General features: G+C 49.1%; 2 protein-coding genes across 2 annotated transcripts in view; both read left to right on the top strand.

Annotated features, from left to right (window-relative positions):
- The window catches only part of LOC311216502 (olfactory receptor 14A16-like), a gene marked incomplete at both ends in the record, with an annotated part of 307,014 nt that overhangs the window by 14,623 nt on the left and 270,128 nt on the right, over positions 1-22,263 (top strand). The gene's annotated exons all lie outside the window — the stretch shown is intronic.
- LOC311216661 (olfactory receptor 14A16-like) lies at positions 15,578-20,654 on the top strand (the record flags this gene model as incomplete). The annotated part of the gene is made up of 2 exons (XM_084298189.1): positions 15,578-16,471; positions 20,436-20,654. 2 exons carry the CDS (start codon positions 15,578-15,580, stop codon positions 20,652-20,654), a joined length of 1,113 nt encoding a protein of 370 aa, XP_084154315.1.

Here is a 22,263-nt window from a genome sequence, read left to right as displayed (position 1 = left end):
CTACAAGTCCATGGGTCCGCATGGGATTCATCCCCGGGTGCTGAAAGAGCTGGCGGACGTCATCGCGGAACCTCTCTCAATTATTTTTCAATGATCCTGGGAATTTGGAGAGGTCCCAGTAGACTGGAAGCTGGCAAATGTTGTGCTGATTTTCAAGGGTCAGAAAGAAGACCCTAGCAATTACAGGCCTGTCAGTCTCACGTCAGTGCCTGGTAAAATCATGGAGAAGTTGGTTCTTGAACTTATTGAGGCGCACCTGGGGGACAAAGCAGTCATTGGTCCCAACCAGCATGGGTTTGTGAAGGGTAGATCCTGCCTAACTAACCTGATTTCCTTTTATGATAAGATCACCCGTATGGTGGACCAAGGGAAACCAGCTGATGTGATTTTTTTGGACTTCAGCAAGGCTTTTGACACGCTTTCCCATAGGATCCTACTGGACAAAATGTCCACCATACAGCTAAATAAAAACATCATACGATGGGTGAGCAATTGGCTAATGGGCAGGGCCCAAAGGGTTATGGTAAATGGGGCTGTGTCAGGCTGGCGGGCGGTCACCAGTGGGGTCCCTCAAGGCTCCATTTTAGGACCGGTACTTTTCAATATTTTTATAAACGATCTGGATGTAGGAATAGAAGGTATTTTGAGCAAGTTTGCTGATGACACCAAACTTGGAGGAGTTGTGGACTCGAATGAGGGTGGCCTTGCAGAGGGATCTGGATAGGTTGGAGAGCTGGGCGATCACCAACCGCATGAAGTTCAATAAGAGCAAGTGCCGGGTCCTGCACCTGGGACGGGGAAACCCTGGCTGCACGTACAGACTGGGCAATGAGACGCTGGAGAGCAGCCTAGAAGAGAGGGATCTGGGGGTCGTGGTAGACAGCAAGTTGAATATGAGCCAGCAGTGTGCCCTGGCAGCCAGGAGGGCCAATCGTGTCCTGGGGTGCATCAAGCACGGCATCGCTAGTAGGTCAAGGGAGGTGATTGTCCCGCTCTACTCTGCGCTGGTGCGGCCTCACCTCGAGTACTGTGTGCAGTTCTGGGCACCACAGTATAAAAAGGACATGAAACTGTTGGAGAGTGTCCAGAGGAGGGCTACGAAGATGGTGAAAGGCCTGGAGGGGAAGACGTACGAAGAACGGCTGAGGTCACTGGGCCTGTTCAGCCTGGAGAAGAGGAGGCTGAGGGGAGACCTTATCACAGTCTACAACTTCCTCGTAAGGGGGTGTCGAGAGGCAGGAGACCTTTTCTCCATTAACACCAGTGACAGGACCCGCGGGAACGGGGTTAAGCTGAGGCAGGGGAAATTTAGGCTTGACATCAGAAGGGGGTTCTTCACAGAGAGGGTGGTTGCACACTGGAACAGGCTCCCCAGGGAAGTGGTCACTGCACCGAGCCTGTCTGAATTTAAGAAGAGATTGGACTGTGCACTTAGTCACATGGTCTGAACTTTTGGGTAGACATGTGCGGTGTCAAGAGTTGGACTTGATGATCCTTAAGGGTCCCTTCCAACTCAGGATATTCTATGATTCTATGATTCTATGATCCTTTATCTCTTCTGCAAGCAATTTACATTCTTTCTGTCTGGGTCCTCCTGGGTATGTAGGCAGTGGAGATGCTACAGTCAGCATGCCAACCAGGTGCCTTCAGCTGGCCTAGCAGGGCCACTGTCATCAGAAATTTCTGTCCTTACAGAAATTTCCTACGTAGGCCAGAAATGGCCTACGACCGCTACGTTGCCATCTGCAAGCCCCTGCACTACGGGACCCTCCTGAGCAGCAGAGCCTGTGCCCAGATGGCAGCAGCTGCCTGGGGCAGTGGCTTTCTCCATGCTGTCCTGCACATGGCCAATACATTTTCCCTGCCCCTCTGCCAAGGCAATGCTGTGGACCAGTTCTTTTGTGAAATTCCCCAGATCCTCAAGCTTTCCTGCTCAGAGTCATTTCTCAGGGTGGTTGGGCTCATCGTAGTCAGTGTCAGTCAGAAAGACAGCGTAGTCACCCTTATCATTTGGGTGTTTTATTTTCATTGTTGTTTCCTATGTGCAGATCTTCAGGGCTGTACTGAGGATACCCTCTCAGTAGGGCCAGCACAAAGCCTTTTCCACATACCTCCCTCACCTGGCCATCGTTTCCCTGTTTATCAGCACAGGCATGTTTGCCTACCTGAAGCCCCCCTCCCTTTCCTCGCCATCCCTGGACCTAATGATGGCAGTTTTGTATTCGGTGTTGCCTCCAGCAGTGAACCCCATCATCTACAGCATGAGGAACCAGGAGCTGAAGGATGCAGTGAGAAAACTAATTGGATACATGCTTCTTCATCATTAAAATGGATTCACAATCCTAACAGGACTCAGAGCTTTTGGAAACCTATTAGGACCATAATAGTTTCTTTTATATGATTTTCTGAAAGTTTTGATTTTGATTTAATAATTATATTTGATAACGAAATGCATTTTTGTTTGTTTGTTTGTGTCTAATCCATTCATATCATATAGAACCGAACTTCCTGTGTAGATAAAGACAATAAATAATCCAGCAGAACTTCATCTATTCTCAGTTGCCATCTCTTCCCATCTACTCTGAAGCAGGGGGAGCAGCCCCAGCATGCTGGAGGAGCTCAGGGCCAAGAGCCCAGCTGCCACATGGAGGAGTAGCCCAAGTGACCCTTTGGGGCTGCCCCTCACTGCCCACTGGGCTCCGCCTCTCTGCTGCCTTCGGGTTGGGGCTGCTGCTTCCCTGGAGCCATGGCCATGGCTAGCAGCAGGACGTGGCCTTTTCACTGCTGCTCTCTTTTGGCTTCCACAGTGTGCTTCTTGTGTGCTTGTTTGGGTAAGCCCTGAGATCTTGTGCACCTTGGTGACTGTCCAATTTTCTCTGCAGTGACATCTCCAACACATCTCTTCACACCCCTTCCAAAGCTGATGTCAGGAATACACCCAAGGAGCTTCTCCATTGACAGGCCTCTTGCTTTTCTGGGCTTCACCATGGTTCAGAGCCCCAGAGTCATCACTGCAGGACCGAGGGCTAGACTGGGAGTACGTCCTGCTTGCACATGGCTCAGCAAACAGTAAGTGGCCTTTGACTTACCTGCCAGGAACTGTCCCACTAGACCTGAAGCTGATTGAAAATGGCATCCTGTAGAGGAATCTGGAACTGCCAGGAGATGTCAGGGGAACTCTAGGGACAGTGTGTGAGTCTGGGTGGGCAGTGAGCGGTTCCTTGTCTAATGAGTGACCATCTAAGGTAGAGTGTCCCAAAGAGAAAGGAGAACCTGAGGAGCCCATGGGTTAAGGAGGGCTCTGCAATGCCCAGAATGGCTGTGAAGAGCCAGCAGGCAAAGGTACTCAAGAGTTCAGTGTGGTACTGGAAAGCTTCTATGAAAAAACATGATGTGGATCTAGTTCAGCACTCACCTCCCCTTTGTGCCCTCAGGGAACACTGATGGTCCTGCCAAGCAATGCCCTGTGCTGCTGAGCCATCAGGGCAGATGGAAAGGGGCTCAGCAGCACAGATCCCCACAGAGTTGGGTCTGCTGCCCAATTGGAGTAGCAGGCGCAGTGGGGAGCTGCCAGGGGGTCCCAGGACACCACAGCCCCTGGGTCTGTAGAGCAGCACCACCAGCTCAGGGCCCTGTGGTGAGCACAGCAAGGGTGAGCACCTTGCTGCTAGCAATGGCCAGCCAGTCCATCATGGGCACACCACTTGGGCAAGGCTCTCTGGGAGCAGGGATGGCCCCGGGGAAGAGCAGGGCAGCATTTCTGGGCCTGCAGTGAGGTGTAAAGGAGAAATAGAAAGCCCTTTGTGCAGGTCCCTGCTCAGGGCAGCCCTCACTGTGGCTGGGCCAGGCCTCTTGTGCTGGCCTGGGGAGTGGGGCTGGTCCCGTGGGGCACAGGCACTCTGTGCTGGGGATCTCCCAGGCAAGAGAGCAGGGCTCCTGCAGCTTCATGGATCACCATTTCCTGAGCCATGACTGGCCCCAGCCTGGGGGCTGCTGGAGAGGCCCAGAGCCACCTTTGTCTCAGCAGCTGCGGTGCCTTGCGAGGGGCTGGGGCTGTGGTGGCTGTGCCCAGAGTCCTGCAACAGCCTGCAGTGGGCGCTGCCCTGGGGCCAGCTCAGCCTGGGCTGCTGTGCTGGGCTGGGCTGGGCTGGGGAGAGGGCAGGGAGGTGGGGAGAGGTGGGCAGGGGCTGGGCTGGGCTGGGCAGTGCCTGGCAGAGGGCAACAGCAGTGCCAGGGAGCGGTGGCAGCATGCAGGGGAGGGCTCCCAGCGGGGCTTGGTGCTGCAGAGCCAGGGCTGCACAAATGGAGCCCAGAGCTGCAGGGGCAGGGGAGAGGAGGCCGCTCTGGGCCCTTGCTGGCCTGGGCAGAGCAGGAAGGGGGCCTAGGGCATTCGTCCCCTCACCGCAGCCTGCCAGGACCTGCAAGGCAGTCATGGAGTGTCCAGGGGCAGGCTCTGCACTGCGGTGTGCAGGGAGAGGGCAAAGCCTTCTAAGGGGAACAGAGGGCCCCGTATGTACGCTGGACCCTACCTGTAGGGAAGTCTGCTGCCTACTGGGGTCCAGGTCAGGGACATTGCCAGGAAACTTCCTGGCCTTGTCTCTGCTAGGCCCCACCTTCCACACCCAAATGCATCCCTTGGCTGGCAGCTCTGTCTCCCCTGTCCCACAGGATGACAGAGCTAGGGTGGGACATGTTACCATTAGGTGTTTTAGTGCTCATGTAATCCATATTGGTAATCCATATTGGCACAGAAAGACAGTTTCTTCACCAGTGATTTACATCCTTCTTCGTATTAGGACATCATGTCCTTCACTCTGCTTTATCTTAGATGAACTGGATTAGGTCTCCAAGATTACTTTTAGGCACAATACAATGCCTTTCGCCTTTTCCAGCATACTACATATGACTTTCCCTTACTCTGTGAATTGACCTGACAGATCATTTCGCATTTTTCACTTTCATATTCCCAGTTTGAAAAGGAGGATTTCCCAAAGTGGGGCAACCTGATGGGCTCGGCCTCAGCCATTTGAAATGTCCTGCTCTTGAGTCTTTCAGCCTGAGTTTTCCACAGTAGACCCAGGATGGTAGATGGATGTTTAGGTGTCTACTAGGAACAAGGGAGAGTATCTTGGGATCCCAACTGGCATTTCAACTTCAGATCAACCCCAAGAACCCACCGAAGAAGGGGTTTGTCTTTCAAAGGGGTTTGATGTGCTGGGTTGGGCTGCAGTTGCAGGGTCAAAGCCCACTGCTGGCAGTGGATGTGCCCTGGGAACTCCGTCTGACTCCACCTGATCCACCAACGGGCTCTGGTCTCCTGCAGGTCCTTTCATACAGCTTTCATTCCAGGGAATTACTGTAAATGCACCAGAGTCTCTGGAGGCCTAATAATTTTCTTGAAAGCATAACCATGAAATGTGACTTCAAGGAAATATTTCAAATGTGAATAAACGACTCTGAAGATCTTGGCACTGGTTGCTTATGGCCAGACAACAAAGCTCTGCCTGAATACCTAGTAATTTGTTCAGTACTTAACTAATAAAGCAACTATTTATAGGCTTAAATTATTCAACTCCTTCCCTAAAGTGTCACGCAGCGTAGTTTCCATCACGAAGGAACGTGAATTTTAAAGATCTGTATTCGTCACAGGAAAAGAAATACTGATGTTCCCCTGTACTTGCATTGCCATCGCTTTGTCTATCATGTTGTGCTCCCTCGTCTTCCAGGTACTTGCATCTGTCTTGATTAAACAGTCCATATTGCATGTCCCCTTTCCAGCTGCCTGTCTGGACCTATGCACTTCCCATGGTTCTCCTGCTTTGCCCTCCCCTTACTCTTTGATCATTCAGATCGCTCTCACCTGACCCAGGTGCTGCTTTGAGCTTGAGGGAATTCAAGCTTGCTCATCTATCAGCAGTCTGTCTAATCATGTCCTTAGGAAACTCTTCATCATTTATCATCGAATTCATATGATATGGATAAATACTTATCTTAATACTTATAATTTCCTACCTCTCAGTATAAAACACTTATTATGCAGTCATCCTTTTGGGAAGGTATACCTCAATGGAGGCATACAAGATGAGGAGCTTGCTTTGCTTTTTAGAAAATTTCAGCATGTTTTCCTGTTGTTTGTTTGGAGATAGGAAAAACCCTTCTGTGCCTGAGTGCATCCAGATCTCTAAGGAAAATGGGAGGGAGCTGGTGCAAAGGAGCAGTAACATCCAGGTGCAGACTACGATGCAGAAATCTGGTGTAAGGAAAAGTGATGCAAGCGCCAGTGAGAGAAATGGCAGGGCTGGGGTGGTGAGCAATAAGGTTGTCCATTCAGTCAGACCTCTCTGCTTTTCCTCCCTATGCATGTCTCCAAAGCCATCCTGGATCAATATCAATAGGAGAATGATGCTCCAAATTGAAATGCAGCAAAATCCATTGTTTAAAATGATAAAGGATTTTTATTAGATGCTCTTTGAAATCTTCCTCCTTAAGTAAACCATGAAAGCTCTCCAATTAGCTGTACAAATCTTGAAGAAAACTGTGGGAGAGATATGGCTTCCAAGGAGTTTCTGCATTTTAATGAGTTCCATGGTGTATTTTGGTGCTGAGTCTATGAAGCACAGGTACTGAGAGGAGAATGATGCAATTGCTTAAAAAAGTAAAGTCAGAAGGAACAGTTGAAGTGACTTGGAGTCTTAATGGGCCCCACTGAGGGCTGTTACCAACAAAGCCTCCCCAGTGACTTGTTAGGGCAGATAACTGGAAGCCATGATTATAGACAGGCAAAGGCACTGTGCTGAGAAGTCTTGGTTTGTTTTAGTGAAGCAGAAGGGCCAAGGCCTGACCCTAGCTACTGGGAGGGGAGATCCTGCACCCCCATGTTTTGCTCAGGGCTCTTCCTAGGGTCTGTGGGATGTGGTGCGCAGTGTGATGCCACAAGAAAAACAGTGGTATGACACCTCTCCACCTCTGCATAGGGTTGCAAGGAAGCAATGAGGTTCACTTGCAATGAGTATAACGTCTCCTCATAAGCTCTAGCCAAACGGGAAAAAATGTCAGGGCTGTTGGGGCCTTCCCTTCTAGCCAGCACCCTCTGCCTTCTCCTCTGCAGGCTTTCCTATGCTGTGCCACACTTTGCCCTATTTCCTTGAAATCTGCAGACACCCATCTCTGTTTACCACCTTGCTCTCATCCTGGCATTTCCATGATTTCACTGATGTCTCGTCAACCCTCATCAGCTGTTCCTTGAAACACAAAGCCAGGGTCTGATCATAACACTCTTGAGATGACCTTTGGCACCACAGCACAACCCTTTGAGGGACATTTCTTCCTCCTCATGGCCAGTTCCAACCTTCCAAGGTGCACTTTGTGGCTGTTTTTTCTCTCCTGCTCTTTCCTACTACCAAAGAAAACTCCATCAGGGTGGAAACCACTCCTGAAGTAGGCATCCCAACCCATCAACCTTTTTGCAGCCTGTCAGCCAACCAGGCAGAAGTCACTTCACCAGCATCTTCCAAGCCATGGGCCTGCAGCCGGCATTGCAGTTTCTTCTGTAGACACAACCAAGCCTTATGTCTTCTGCTGTCCAGTCATGGACTCAAGCAGAAGGGATATGACAACCCATATTTGGACCTTCTTTTTGTCTGGGTCCTCCTGGATATGCAGGCAGAGGGGATGCCACAGTCAGCATGCCAACCAGGTGCCTTCAGCTGGCCTAGCAGGGCCACTGGCAGATGTCAGCCCAAAAGTACAAATCCCAGATCTAAGTCAAGGGTGACCTGTCAGCTACTTCAGATAGAAGTGACCTCACAGTCCCTTTCTGTGACACGTTCCTGCTGCTGCCCTATCAACTGCAGGGACAGAAGTGACCTCACAGTCACTGCCACAGTCACATTTCTCCTGCTGGGGCAGGAGATCCTGAGGCAGAGCCGAGCTGATCTGAGCATTTCCACCCATCTCCTCCTTGTATTCTATGAGCTGATCAGATCTATGGCTCTTCACATTCATCTTTGAAAGCCATGTGACTGCACAGCCTCCTCACAATGCCTGCCCTGCCCCAAAGGGCCAAGTGCCTCAAGTAAAGGTTTAGGAGAGGGGTTGAAGGTGAGGAGGTTAATTCACAGGAACAGGGACTTTGTATGTTAGGTGGTCATGCATGGGATTAGGGACAAGGGCTCACCTTGCTGGTTTAGAGATTAAGGAAATATTTATTGGGAGTGTTTGGTGTTCTGCTTGTGGTGTCAGGTCTGTGGTTAGGGTATGGGCAAGTTCTGTGGTTTAGTTGGTTATTTTGTTTGTTTTTGGTTGGTTGGTTGGTTTTCTTAGGTCTTTCTGGAAGTTTTCTATGGTTAACTAGAGCATTTTAATGTTAGTATTAAGGGCAAGGTTTATGGTGAGCAACAGAGTAAGAAAAAGGGGCTATGGGCTGACTTTTGTCTTCAATGGATGCTTTAAGGTCAGGCATTAGAGTAGTGGATTCCTGTCAGGGTGTGGAGTAGCATTTAGGTTTAGGGATTAGGGTTACTGGTTAAAATAGGCTAAGGGCTTTACAAGACTGTTTTAACTCGGTTTTAAAGTATCATCAACATTATGTGAAACCTCTTACCTCTACAAAATCATTCATTTCTGCTTTCCAAGCTCCTCTCCCCTCCCCCAAATCTCACTTCTGTTGTCCTGGCTTCTCCTGTCATCCTCATATTGGTTATCTTATCAGGATCAGCTTTTTGAGGGCTCTCATGATATCAGAGTATCTGTCTCACCTGTTGGCTACACCATTCCTGAGACAGAAGTGGTGTTGTAGTCAGGAGGAAAAAGGGCACAAAGTTCCATAGGAGCATCCTGCACAATATGCCGATCAGCTCTGCACCACCACAAAAGTGTACATCCTATGTAAATGTTTTGGTTCCAGAATGACTCCTATGGATCCAGGGTAACATTTCACAGGCCCTCGTGCAGGCTTTAGCTCCCTCCATGCATCTTTATGGCAGTGGCCACCTCTGTGGAAAAAACTGGAAGCAGACCTGGAGGATGACTTTAGGCAAAAGCTGAAACCTCTGACAGGACAACCAGAGCTGCTCTGCAGAGTGAGGGGGCTGTGGTGCCTGGAGCATGGGGACACTCTGCAGAGCCATGCTGGGCAGGCTGGGAGGCAGACCGAGCTCATACGGTCACTACCATTGCCCCAGGGCTGCAAGGCATCACTCACCAGACTCCTTTGCTGGGGCTGCTGTGTGCCCTGGGGCTGCAGAGCTCTCCTCTGCCTGCTCACATCAGGCTGAGCACTTGAGCTCTGGCCAGTCCACTTTGGACAGGCTCACGCTCTGTGGGCTCCATTCACTGCTGTATCTCACGCACACGCTGCCCCTGCAGATGTCCCTGCATGCTCTGCACACACCACTCTTGCCCGCAGGTCCCACATCTCACCAACCCTCCCCTCTTCCCCTGCAGCAGTGGCACCTCACTGCAGCAGGTTGGTGCATCTTCAGGCTCAGGGGTGTTTCCCGAGGGCCTGCCCTGTATGGGGAGTGGCAGGAAAGAAGAGGGCAAGGTCAGCTCCTGAACACAGCCCAGCCACCCCACACTGCGGGAAGGCCCCTTCTCCCATGCTGAGGCACACATGCAAGATGGACACTTCTCCATCAGCTCAGCTTCATGTAGGGCCCTTCAGACCTGCCCCAGTCCCAGGACTCGCCTTCTTCTCCTCCATCCATAGATATACATTGCTTTCCATTCTGGGACTCAAGTGGGACTTTAACGATTTGCTAAAACCCTGAGTTTACTTCTTTCTCACAGTCTTCACACGTCTTTCTCCTGGCCCTCCCCACTGGCCAGCACTGCCTCTCAGGTGGCACTCAGTGAGCCTTCAGTAGGGGCTTCGGGGTTCCTCAGTTGTCCTGCTGCTTATTAGCACCTTCCTGGCTCCTTCCTGAGCTCAGAAGGAGCCTTCTTGTCCAGCATGGACCCCTGTCTCTGGCTGAGATGGAGTTACTGTCTGCAGAGCAGCTCCTGTGGTGCTGTGTTTTCAATATGCGACCAGAGCTGTGTTGGTCACCCATGGCTCTGGTTGCTGTTCCTGAGCAGTGCATGGACAGCATCAAGGCACCGAGCTGGCTGTGATGCTCTGAAGAGCCGGGGGACTGTGGTGGCCTGGGGGCCTGTTGTGGTTTAATTTGGCCAGCAGCTAAGCACCACACAGCCTTTCACTCACCCTCCCCCTTCCCTCTCTGGGGTGGGGGAGAGAATCAGGAAAATGAAGCCTATGGGTTGAGATAAAGACAGTTTATTAGGACAGAAAATAAAGTAATAATAATAATAATAACAACAACAAAACAATAATGTGTACAAAACAAGTGCAAATTTTGCACAATGCAATTACTCACAACCCGCTGACCAATGTCTAGCCTATCCTTGATCAGCCGGTCCTCCCATCCTGGCCAGCCACCCCTATATATTGTTTAGCATGACGTCAGATGGTATGGAATACCCCTTTAGCCAGTTCAGGTCAGCTGTCCTGGGTCTGTCCCCTCCCAGCTCCTGCTGCACCCACAGCCTGCCCACTGGCAGGACAGTGGAAGAAGCTGAAATGTCCTTGGCTTAGTGTAAGCACTGCTCTGCAACGATTAAAACATCAAGGTGTTATCAACATTATTCTCATCCTAAATCCAAAACATAGCACCCTACCAGCTACTAGGAGGAAAATGAACTCTATCCTAGCTAAAACCAGGACATATATCCACTCCTTATTCCTTGCCATTTATGTCATGCTCAGGTTACACCCTTTCCAATAATTTCCAATTATTCACCATTTTCATTTATGGTATATAGAATGTCCACTGAGTTTCCATAGTCCATGACTGACTTCAGGCTCCATCTGTCACAGCAGTCATTCAGGGCAGAAGAGATGGTGTGTGATTTTGTATCGTCACATGCCCAAGCCCGTTTTCATTCCATCACATCATTGTGCTTGTCCAATTCTATCAAATTCTACTCATTATTATCTGCGTGGCTGTTACTGGGATACCATTAATAGGACATTGACATATAGCAATCATGGTAGTGATGACATACAGTATTATTTAATAATTGTCATAATATAGTTCAACTCATGGGCTATTCTCATCCAGTATTAAATCCCCTTGAGGTACACACTGGACCTCTCCGTTCTTTTGCATCACCCACCAAGTGTATCCAGGTCCCTGAGTGAAAACAATTCCACCAATAGGTTTGCCTTTTCCTGAGACAGGAATAGCCCAGACTGTTTTACCCAGCATATTTTTTACATGCACAACAGGAACTTTATCCCCATCTACAGTATGTAACAGGTTTGATCGGGCAGGTCCAGCTCGGTTGGCAGATCCCCTAGTATTGACTAACCAGGTGGCCTTTGCCAAATGCGTATCCCAGTTTTTGAATGTCCCAGCGCCCATTGCTTTCAATGTAGTCTTTAACAGTCCATTGTATCGTTCAACTTTCCTGGAGGCTGGTGCATGATAGGGGATGTGATACACCCACTCAATACCATGCTCTTTGGCCCAAGTGTCTATAAGGTTGTTTCGGAAATGAGTCCCATTGTCTGACTCAATTCTTTCTGGGGTGCCATGTCGCCATAGGACTTGCTTTTCAAGGCCCAGAATAGTGTTCCGGGCAGTGGCATGAGGCACAGGATATGTTTCCAGCCATCCGGTGGTTGCTTCCACCATTGTAAGTACATGGCACTTGCCATTGCAAGTTTGAGGGGGTGTGATGTAATCAATCTGCCAGGCCTCTCCATATTTCTATTTCAGCCATCGTCCTCCATACCAAAGAGGCTTTGACCGTTTGGCTTGCTTGATTGCAGCACATGTTTCACAGTCATGAATAACCTGTGCTATAGCGTCCATGGTCAGGTCCACCCCTCGATCACGAGCCCATCTGTATGTTGCATCTCTACCTTGATGGCCTGAGGTGTTGTATTGAGTCTGGCTGGGATAGAATTAACTTTCCCTGCAGCAGCCCATGCAGTGCTGTGCACTGCACTTGTAGCTAGAACAGCACTGGTATCACGGCAGTGTTGTGTCTACTGCTGAGCAGTGCTGGCACAGCATCAGGACTCTCACTATCCCTCTGAGAGTCAGCAGACTGGGGATGGTCAAAAAGTGAGAAAAGAATATCACCAGGGCAGCTGACCTAAACCAAGCAAAAGGATATTCCATACTGTATGACATCACACTCAGCAATAAAAGGTGGAAAAATGAAGAAGATGGGAGAGGGTTGGCTCTTGTGAAAACTGTTTGTCCTCCTGAGCAACATCTATGTGCTTTGAGGCCCAGCTTCAAGGGCGAGTCAAGCATCGCTTATTTGTGGGAAGTAGAGAGTAATTTCTTTTCTCTGCACCTCTGCACAGGCTTTGCTAGTGTTCTTGTTTTTCTTTTTGTTTTCTTTATTTTTTTCTTTTTTCTTTTTTTTTCCCTTTTCCCCTTTCCCTTTTTTTTTTCCTTAGTTAAATTGTTTAATTAGTAATAATTTTCCCTTAATATTTTTTCCTTTAATTGTTAATTGTTAATTGTTAATTGTTGATTGTTGATTGTTGATTGTTGATTATTAATTATTAATTATTAATTATTAATTATTAATTATTAATTATTAATTATTAATTATTCTTATCTCAACCATTAGTTGTTTCTTTCCTTTTCTTCTTCCCCTCTTCTTGTGAGGCGAGGAAGTGAGAGAGTGGTTGTGGCAGAGTTCAGCTGTCTAGTAAGGTAAAACCACCACAGGTGTCATCGGCCCATCGAGCTATACATAATTCACCCTTATGTTGTGTACTGGGTCTGGCTGGGATGTTAACTTTCCCTACAGCAGCCCACACAGTTCTGTGCTCTGCACTTGTAGCTAGAACAGCAGTGGTATCACAGCAGTGTTGTGTCTATTGCTGAGCAATGCTGGCACAGTATAAGGATTCACTCTAACCCCTTCGCAAGAGCCATCAGGCTGGAGGTAGGCAAGAGGTGAGGAGGGGACATCACCAGGGCAGTTGAGCTAGACCAGCCAAAGGGATATTCCATACCATATAATGTCACACAGCAATAAAATGTGGGAAAGGGCTCTTGTTATGAAAACAGCACTAAAAGGAGAGAAAAGACTCTCATTATAAAAATGTTCATCCTCTCAAACAACTGCTATGCGTATTGAAGTCCTTCCTCCTGGTTTTTTTCCCAACATCATTCTTTGATGGGAATTAGAGAATAATTTCTTTATTTCTTTCATCAATCTCTGTGCTGCCACATGGCCTTTGCTTTTTTGTTCTTGTTGGTGGTGTTTTTTTTGTTTGTTTGTTTCTTTCTTTGGTTGGTTGGTTTTGGTTGGTTGGTTGGTTTCGTTTAGTTTGGTTTTCCCTTTTCATTTTCCCTTTAATTAAATTATCCATATTGCAATATTTTGCTTTCATTTCCCTTGGCCAATGGGATTTCCCAGCAGGATCATAGAGGATATCCTCAGATGTGGCCCTGACTCCCAGAGTTATTGCATTGGATCTTTCAGATACCCGGAAATATCTTGGAGCAGCTGTGGCACCTGAGATGTTACCAGGTGCTTCCATCCGAACCACTCCCTGCTGCTCTCCATCTCCTTCCTTTACCACAGGACAAGGGGATTTTGTGCCCAGCAGAACTAGCAGGAGAAATGCCCAGATGAAGTGTGGATGGAAGGAGGTGAGCTCCCTTCCAGCCCCAGGACTACAGACTCCAAATGAGGTGCCTCAATGGACTCAGCTGAATCCCGTCCCTCAGCAGGGGTACAGAGATCCCTGCCTGCCACTGCCCAGCTGTCCTCCCTGTGACGGGACAAGGGGAGGGGTTTCTCATACCCAGCTGTGTCCTTGGCGGGAGGAATGACACAGATTGAAAGAAGTCTCCCAGCAGCTGAGGGAGGGAATATCAGTGATTGCGTTGGTGCATTTCCAAGGAGGTTTGTGGGGAGACAAAGGACATCTCAAGGGAGCCCAGTGGGACAGAGCAATTGATATCATGGTCAGGTGTTGTGCTGCTGAGCTGGGCCGGGCTCCTGTGCTGCAGGGAACTCCTGGCACTGCAGAGAGACAGCTCTGCCCAGGAGCAGCTCCTCTGCACAGCACAGCAGGGCTGGGGGCTCTGACTGCAGGTGGCACTGGGAGAGGAGAGGAGAGAGGGGTTGGAGGCAGCAAGGAGCGCAACAGCAGAGGGCAGCGTGTGGCAGGACAGATCTGCAGGCTCTTGACACGGTGAGTCTGGAAGCAGGGTAATGCAGGTGCAGTTGCCAGAGGGGTCTTCTACAGCTGGCACAACCGATGCCTGATAGCATCTGTTAGGGTGGCTCTTCCTCTGTCTTAAGCAAAGAGTAGAAGATGCTTTAGAGAATGGCATTTATGAGGGGAAATCTCAAGAGGAAGATGAAGGCTTGGTTTATCTGAAGCAGAGGGCTTTTTATGTAGTCTGTTTTCAGATTCCTGCTGTGGAGGGAAGGCAGGTTTCATGGTAATGGGTTGTCAGGATTGTACAGGAGAGTGGGACTCCTGGAGCATTGCACTGAGAGATCAATATGGAAGTGATGAGTCTATATACTCTCTTCCCACATCTCAGCATACAGACTACAGCAATATCATGTTTATGGTCTCTTCAGGGCTTACCTGAGCTGATCTTTAGGAGCTGCGTCCTCTGTGATGCTCATGGACAGTGCCCTGTCCCCAGGAGTCCTCTATAGAGCAAAGCTGAGCATACAGCTTGTGGAATGGGGTCTGTGAGTGTGGACAGGGAGGAGACATGGGGACAGAGAAACAGCTCTTGGTGAGGACAGAAGCAATGAACATCTGTCCCTCCCTGGCCTTGCCTCCCCTGGCAGCAGCAGGCTGGCATTCCTCCTGGCTTCTCCACCTGGCCGTGCTGCTGCTGTTCTTGTTTCCAGGCTGGCTGGGGATGGGGGTTTCACATGCACATGGAGTGAGCCCTCGGTGTGCTTGGGGGAAGTAGAGTATGGGGATAGGGTACGGTGTCTGGAGATGTGCCCTTTAAGCCTAGATTCTTCTGCTTTCAGCAGTGTCATGCTTTTTTTCGGGTGAATGTAATTGTCGTGAAGCTCAAGGAGATGCCAGCAGAAGAGACCAGCCTTTATGGACAGGCTGGCTGTCCTCTCTGAAGGACACTACACACTTAAGGGACAGTCTTTTGCCTCTGAGTATGAATGAAAATGAATGAAAACGCAATAAAGATTTCCCATCAACCCTCCACCACAGATGGGTAAACTGGGAAAAACAAAGTGGAAAATTTCAATATATCAGAAGTGAATTTAATTTGAGATTGCCCCATGTTGCTCTTTACTTATTTCTGTAGAGCAGGGGTGATGCCTGCATTGCCCACAGCAGAGTCCCATGCTCACAGAAGACACCCTCTGGTAGCATCAATCAGGCCACATGAAAGAGACCTGCCAAATATCTGCCTGGAAGTGTGGAAGTACGTTGGGGTGCTTAAATAAGGAATGGAAATTGATTTTCTCTAAGGAATTAAGTCTATGGTTAATTATCACCAGCTTTCTGCTCCCTTCTGCAGGACCCCATGACCAGAACCAGCAAATGCCCAACATCAGCTTTGTGAGCGAGTTCCTTCTGCTGGCATTCGCAGATACACGGGAGCTGCAGCTTCTGCACTTCGTGCTCTTCCTGGGCATCTACCTGGCTGCCGTCCTGGGCAACGGCCTCATCGTCACTGCCGTAGCCTGTGACCACCGCCTCCACACTCCCATGTACTTCTTCCTCCTCAATCTCGTCCTCTTAGACATGGGCTGCATCTCCACCACTGTCCCCAAAGCCATGGCCAATTCCCTCTGGAACACCAGGGCCATTTCCTATGCAGGATGTGCTGCCCAGGTCTTTCTGTTTGCCTTCTTGACCGGAGCAGAGTTTTCAGTCCTTACTCTCATGGCCTATGATCGCTACATTGCCATCTGCAAACCCCTGCACTATAGGACCCTCCTGGGCAGCAGAGCTTGTGCCCAGATGGCAGCAGCTGCCTGGGGCAGTGGGGTTCTCCATGCTGTGCTGCACACTGCCAATACATTTTCACTGCCACTGGGCCGAAGCAATGCTTTGGACCAGTTCTTCTGTGAAATCCCCCAGATCCTCAAGCTCTCCTGCTCAGATTCCTACCTCAGGGAAGTTGGGGCACTTATGTTTAGTGTTTCTTTTTTATTTGGTTGTTTTGTTTTCATTGTTTTCTCCTATGTGCAGATCTTCAGGGCTGTGCTGAGGATGCCCTCTGAGCAGGGACGACACAAAGCCTTTTCCACGTGTCTCCCTCACCTGGCTGTGGTCTCCCTGTTTGTCAGCACTGCCATGTTTGCCTACCTAAAGCCCCCCTCCACCTCCTCCCCATCCTTGGACCTGGTCTTGTCTCTTCTGTACTCAGTGGTGCCTCCAGTAGTGAACCCCCTCATCTACAGCAAGAGGAACCTGGCATTGAAAGATACCGTAAGGAAATTGCTTACATTCTTGCTTCTTAAGCATCAGAAACATGACCATCATCTTAACAAGACAGGCAGGATTTCTCAGAGAAATTAAAATCTTTTTTATTTTTAGAGAAGATTAAATTTATTCTTATCATCCTACCTGTTGTTCATTATAGTTTATTTGACCCAATCATACTTAAAGAACCAATCTTTCAGTGTAAATAGATAAGATAAGCCGTCAGAAATTCACTGGTCTCAGCTGCCATCTTTTCCAATCTTCCCTGCAGCTGGAGGAGCAGCTCCAGCACACAGAAGGGGCTCAGGGCCAAGAGCCCAGCTGCCACGTGGAGGAGCAGCCCCGGTGGCCCTCAGGGCTTCCCCTCACTGCCCTCTGGGCTCTGCTGCCTTTGGGTTGGGGCTGCTGCTTCCCTGGAGCCGCAGCTATGGCCAGAAGCAGGACGAGGCCTTCTCCATGCTGCTCCCCATTCACTTCCAAGCTCTTCCTTTGTGCCCCTGCCTATGTGTTATTCCTAAGATCTCATACGCTTTGGCAAGAGTCCTATTGTCTCTGCAGTGGCATCTCTATGCACCTCTTCTAATGCTGGTGTCAGGAACACACCCAAGGTGCTGCTCCCTGAACAGGCCACTTGCTCCTGGACTTCACCATGGATCAGAGTCCCAGAGTGATCAGTGAAGGACTGAGGGCTGAACAGAGAGTATCCTTCTTGGTTGCACATGGCCCAGTAAACAGTACCTGGCCTTTGACTTTCCTGCCTGGTACTGTCCAACTGGTGCTGGGACTGATGGTAAATGGCATCCTGGAGAGCAATCTGGAGAGGAAGAATTTGTGAGATTGTGTGGGCACTGAGTGTTTCTTCATCTAAAGAGTGACCATCCAATGTACAGTATCCCAAAGAAAAAGGAGAACATGAGGAGCCCATGGGCTATGGAGGGCTCTGCAGTGCCCAGAGTGGTTGTGAGGAGCCAGCAGGCAAAGGTATCCAAGAGTCAAGTGTGGTTCAGGACAGCTTCTTTGAAACCCTGCAATCTGGATCGAGTGCAGCACTTGCCTGCCCTTTGTGCCCTTATCACAGATTCATTGAATCAGTAAGGTTGGAAAAGACCTCCAAGATCATCTGGTCCAACCATTCCCCTACGGCCAGGATCATCCATTAAACCATGTCATTTTTTTGCCCTTAGAGACACCCTATGGTCCTGCCAAGCACTGCTCTGTGCTACTGAGCCATCAGGGTAGATTGAAAGGGTCTCAACAGAAGATATCCCCAGTGAGTTGGGTCTTCTGCCCAGCCTGAGCAGCACAGGCAGAGGGGAATAGGGGTAGCAGGCACCACAGCCCCCTCGGTCTGCAGAGCAGCACCGCCAGCTGCAGCTGGGGCTCAGAGCACCCTCTGAGTGTCTTCTAGGCCAGCTTCAGGCACGCAGCTTCTGGACTTGAGTGTGATCCTCACTGTGTGCAAGGAGCTGAGAGACCGCCAACAGGCACGGGGCTCGGACATTGCCTGCAAGGTCCCTCCTGCCCTAGCAATTCCCAGAACTGGCACGGAACCGGATCCTGTGTGTCAGAGAGGCTGGGAGTCCAGCAGCGGGATTATGGGCTGGAAGGATCACAGCCAGCTCACTTCTACCTGGGCAGGTCCTGAGCCAAAAAGCGTGTGTTTTGTAGGTATCATATTAAGACGTCAGTGGTGCCTCAGAGATTCCTAATGCAGTCCTAAGTCTGTGAAGTGGACTGTGAGTTGACTTCTTTCTGAAGTAGCCTACAGGCCACCTCCTGACTCCCAGCTGGGATCTGTGCCATTCATATCTGCCAGTGTACCTATCTGAAAGGCTGGCAAAAGCACCTGGATGGATGTAGTTTGTGCGATCCTCTCCTCGTAAGTATCTGGTAATCCCCATAAAGGAAGAGGTCTTGGATAAAGGGTCACATGTCAGAGGGTTCATCTTTTTCCTAAAAAATGTGGCTTTTTTCAGATTTCCACACAAAGGTGACCACTGCCTCCAAAGTGCCTGGGGGGAGCTGAAGCCTGCTTGATAGCCTGTGAAAAGTTACCCAGGAGCTGTAGGAGCCATTTTAGATCCAAAGCTGGTGGGTAGGAAGGGCACTTTTGGGGTGGTGCAGAGCTGCTAGATACGTTGTGCAGGGTGCTCCTACAGAACTTTGTGCCCTGCACCCTCCTGACTACAATGCCACTTCTGTATCAGGAATGGAGTAGCCAGCAGAGGTTAGAAAGACACTCTGAGATCATAAAAACTATCAGAATGTACCCCCTAAGAAGATAGCTGATATGGGAAAGTCAGGAGAAGCCAGGGCAGGAGAGGTGTGTGATCTGGGGGAGGGAAGAGGGGCTTGACCAGAAGAAACTACCAATTTTGAAGAGGTAAGAGGGTTCAGGTAATGTTGATGCTACTGCAACACTGACTCTGAAAACATTCCTGTTAGGCTCTTACCCTGTTTCTAACCCCTAACTGCTACTCTCTCCCCTTGACTGTAATCCACTACTCTCCCGCTTAACCTCAAACCTTCCCTTGAAGCCAAAGCTCAAACCCATAAACCCATAACATTAACTTCTTGCTCACTTTAATCTCTGTCCTTATCACTAGGATAGAAATGCTCTATTTAACCCTAAGCCTTTAGGCAAGCCCTAAGCCCTAAGTCCTAAACCCTAACCTGGAAACTGAACTCCCAATATTCCAGTTCCCAGGATCTAAAAACCTCAACTTCATCTCCTCTGTTACTTCTAACTTAAACTGTTTGCCATATTGTCAGGAATAATAAAGTTGCTGAACATTCACGCATCATTCAAAGATTAATGTGAGGTGGCATGTATCTGATCAGCTTGCAGGCAACAAGAAGGAGATGAGTGGAAATGCTGTGAGGAGCTCAGCTATGTCTCAAGTTTTTCATAGGCCCACAGGAGGAACATGGTTGTGAAGGAGCTGACAGGTCAGCCCTTGACTCCTGGCTGGGATCCATACTTTTAGGCTCTCATCTGCCCAGTGTCCCTGTCAGGCCAGCGGAAGCTGCCTGGTTGGCATGTTGATTGTGGGATCCCCTCTGCTTAAGTGCCTGGTAGGCCCCAGCCAGGAAGAAGACCTGCATATGGGCTATTTCTGTCCTTCTGCAAGACAAAAGGAACACAGCTGCAAGATGACAGGAACACAGCTGTTCATTCACCAACCTCCCCAGTGGAATAAGAGAGAATCAGTACCAAAAAAAGTTAAAAACTCATGTGTTGGGAAAAAGACAGTTTGATTAAAAGAAAAGGAAGAGAAAATATTATTACTATTATTAATATTAGTAATAAATATTAAGTATATAAGATAATGATGATGATGATGATGATGATGATGATGATGATGATGATTTTATCTACAAACCAAGTGATGCTCAATTACTCCCCACCCAATGGGAGATGCCCATCCCATCCCTGAGCAGCAGTCCCCCTAACCCTGGCCAGTCTGTGTCAGGATCTCCTGTGGAGGTCCCTTGACTTAATTTCATTTACGGCAAAACCATATTTCAGAAGGATTTGAACTACTTTCTTCCCTTTCTCAAAAATAACTTCTGCTCTGTTGCCCTACATGATGATGTCATCAATGTGTTTCTGCTGTTTAGGAGCATCCCCCTGTTCCATGGCAATCTGTGTGAGTCCATGGCAAATGGTAAGGCTGTGTTTCCACCCCTGGGGCAGTCGATTCCAGGTGGACTGGATGTCCCTGCAACAGTGGCCTGCACACTACTGCCAAAGGGATGGAGAAAAATGCATTAGTGATATTGATGGTGGCATAGCACTTGGCTGCCTTTGACTCCAGTTTGTATGGAAGCTCTAGACTGCCCAGCACTGCAGCACTTCATTCAGGCCACGATAGTCCACTGTCAGCCTCCACTTTCCATTAGACATTCACACTGGCTCTTTGGGACAACTAAGGGGTGAGTGTGTCTTGCTGAACACTTGTTTCTCCAGTTAATGAACCAGCTCATGGATGGGAACCAGGAACCCTCAGTTAGTGCAATCCTATGCAACACCTGCTGTTCTTCAGCCTTCATCAATCCTGCAACAGAATGGTCCTGTGAGAGACCAGGGAAGGTAGACAACTCTTTAATGTCCTCTCTATCCAAGGCAGCTATGCCAAAGCCCCACAGCTACCCTTTTGGATCTTTGAAGTACCGTCTTCTAAGGTAGTCTATGCCAAGGATTCACAGAGGTGCTTTTCCCATTCCTTCCCAATTAGACTTATTTCAGCCTCCACTGCAGTTAACTGCTCTAGGTGCCTGCCCAGATCTTCCCACATTCCCTGACACTCCTCACTCTCCTGCTTCTGGGAAGATCACTTCATGGCATTCCTAAGTAGTTCTTTGACCTTAAACAAAAGCTGAAACATATTCAGGAGCAATAACAACAGGAACATGCTGGTTTGACCATCCCAAGGATATTCTAAACTTTGAAGAGCTATTGTAACTAGCCTGGAGGAGAAGGGGGAGGTGAAGGGGAAAAGGAGAGTGGAGAAGTGGGAAAGATGTGCACCCATTGTCTGCTCCATGTCCCTATCTACCATCTCAGGGACCTGAGTATCAGGAGAACAACTAATCTTGCTGCCAAAGGCTGATGCAAAGAAGACATTAAGTACCTCAGCCTTTTCCTCATCCCTTGTAACTCTGTTTCCCTCCACATCCAATAAAGGATGACGATTCTCCTTAATTCCCCTTTAAATAAAGTATTTAAATAAACAGATTTTATTGTCTTTGACAGTAATAGCCAGATTGAACTCCAGCTGGGCTTTGTCCCTTCTATATTCTTCCCTGCACAGCCTCATGATATTTAGGACACAGCTCCAGGCAAAATGACAGCGTGCATGAGAAAGAAACACAGAAGAGGTGGAACCTGGTAGCCTTCCATCCCCTACCCTTCTGTGACTCCGTGCTGCAATTCCATTCAGCTGGTTACTGCTGTATTATCCAAACTTTCCTGGAACTCCTGATGCTGTTATCTTTTCAGAGATAGCACAATCACATGAAGGTAGAACTGTCTGCCTGCAGACATGAAGAGCTGACAGAATGGAGCATCGGTGTGGGGGAGCCTTGAGAAACTGTAGATTTTGCCTACAGAAAACTCTTGACATTTTATAAGGAGATGAGCCTAGTCCTGCACCATCGGGACTGTAACCCCACACATCAGGGCCCAGTCTGTGCTGAGTGAACAGTGCCCCGGAGGAGGGGGACCTAGGAACTATGAGGGATACCACACGAGCAGTGGTGCCTGCTCACCAGGAACCAGGCCAGATCCTACAGAGCTGCTTTAGGAGCATGGCCACAAAGGAAAGCTGAATTATCATACTCAGTGAGGATCCTGGTGTGACGCCATATAGACAAGGATCTACAGCCAGCAGTGAAATAGATGCAGGTCTGGGAGTCCTTTGGGCAGCCTGTTGTGGAGAGGATTAAGGGCTGTGGCAAGGCTGAAAGTCCCAACAGGACCAAGTTCTTTGTGTCCAAAGCTATAGCTGTTGTCTGTGCCACAGAGGCCTATGAGGAGACAGCTTATTGTCACAGCACCAGGGACTCACTGGATCCTCAACCCCAAACACAAGCCAGGCAGGAGTCATACCATTCTCCTCCACTTGGCAATGCACATCCCCATCTCCTACTGCCCCAGAAAGAGCCCTGAGCAATGTGTGAAGGGAAAGGATCACCCTTCGAGGGTCTAGGGGTCAAGGCCTGGCCCTTGTGCTTGATGAAACATCTAGTTTCCCTATACATTAATGTCAAATTCACACTGCCACTGTCTCCTCGTC

Source organism: Netta rufina, assembly GCF_964035555.1.
Source record: "Netta rufina genome assembly, chromosome: 18".
NCBI classification, from domain to species: Eukaryota; Metazoa; Chordata; class Aves; order Anseriformes; family Anatidae; genus Netta; species Netta rufina.
The sequence above is the reverse complement of the archived record's forward strand: the minus strand, read 5'-3'. Positions and strand labels throughout refer to the sequence as shown.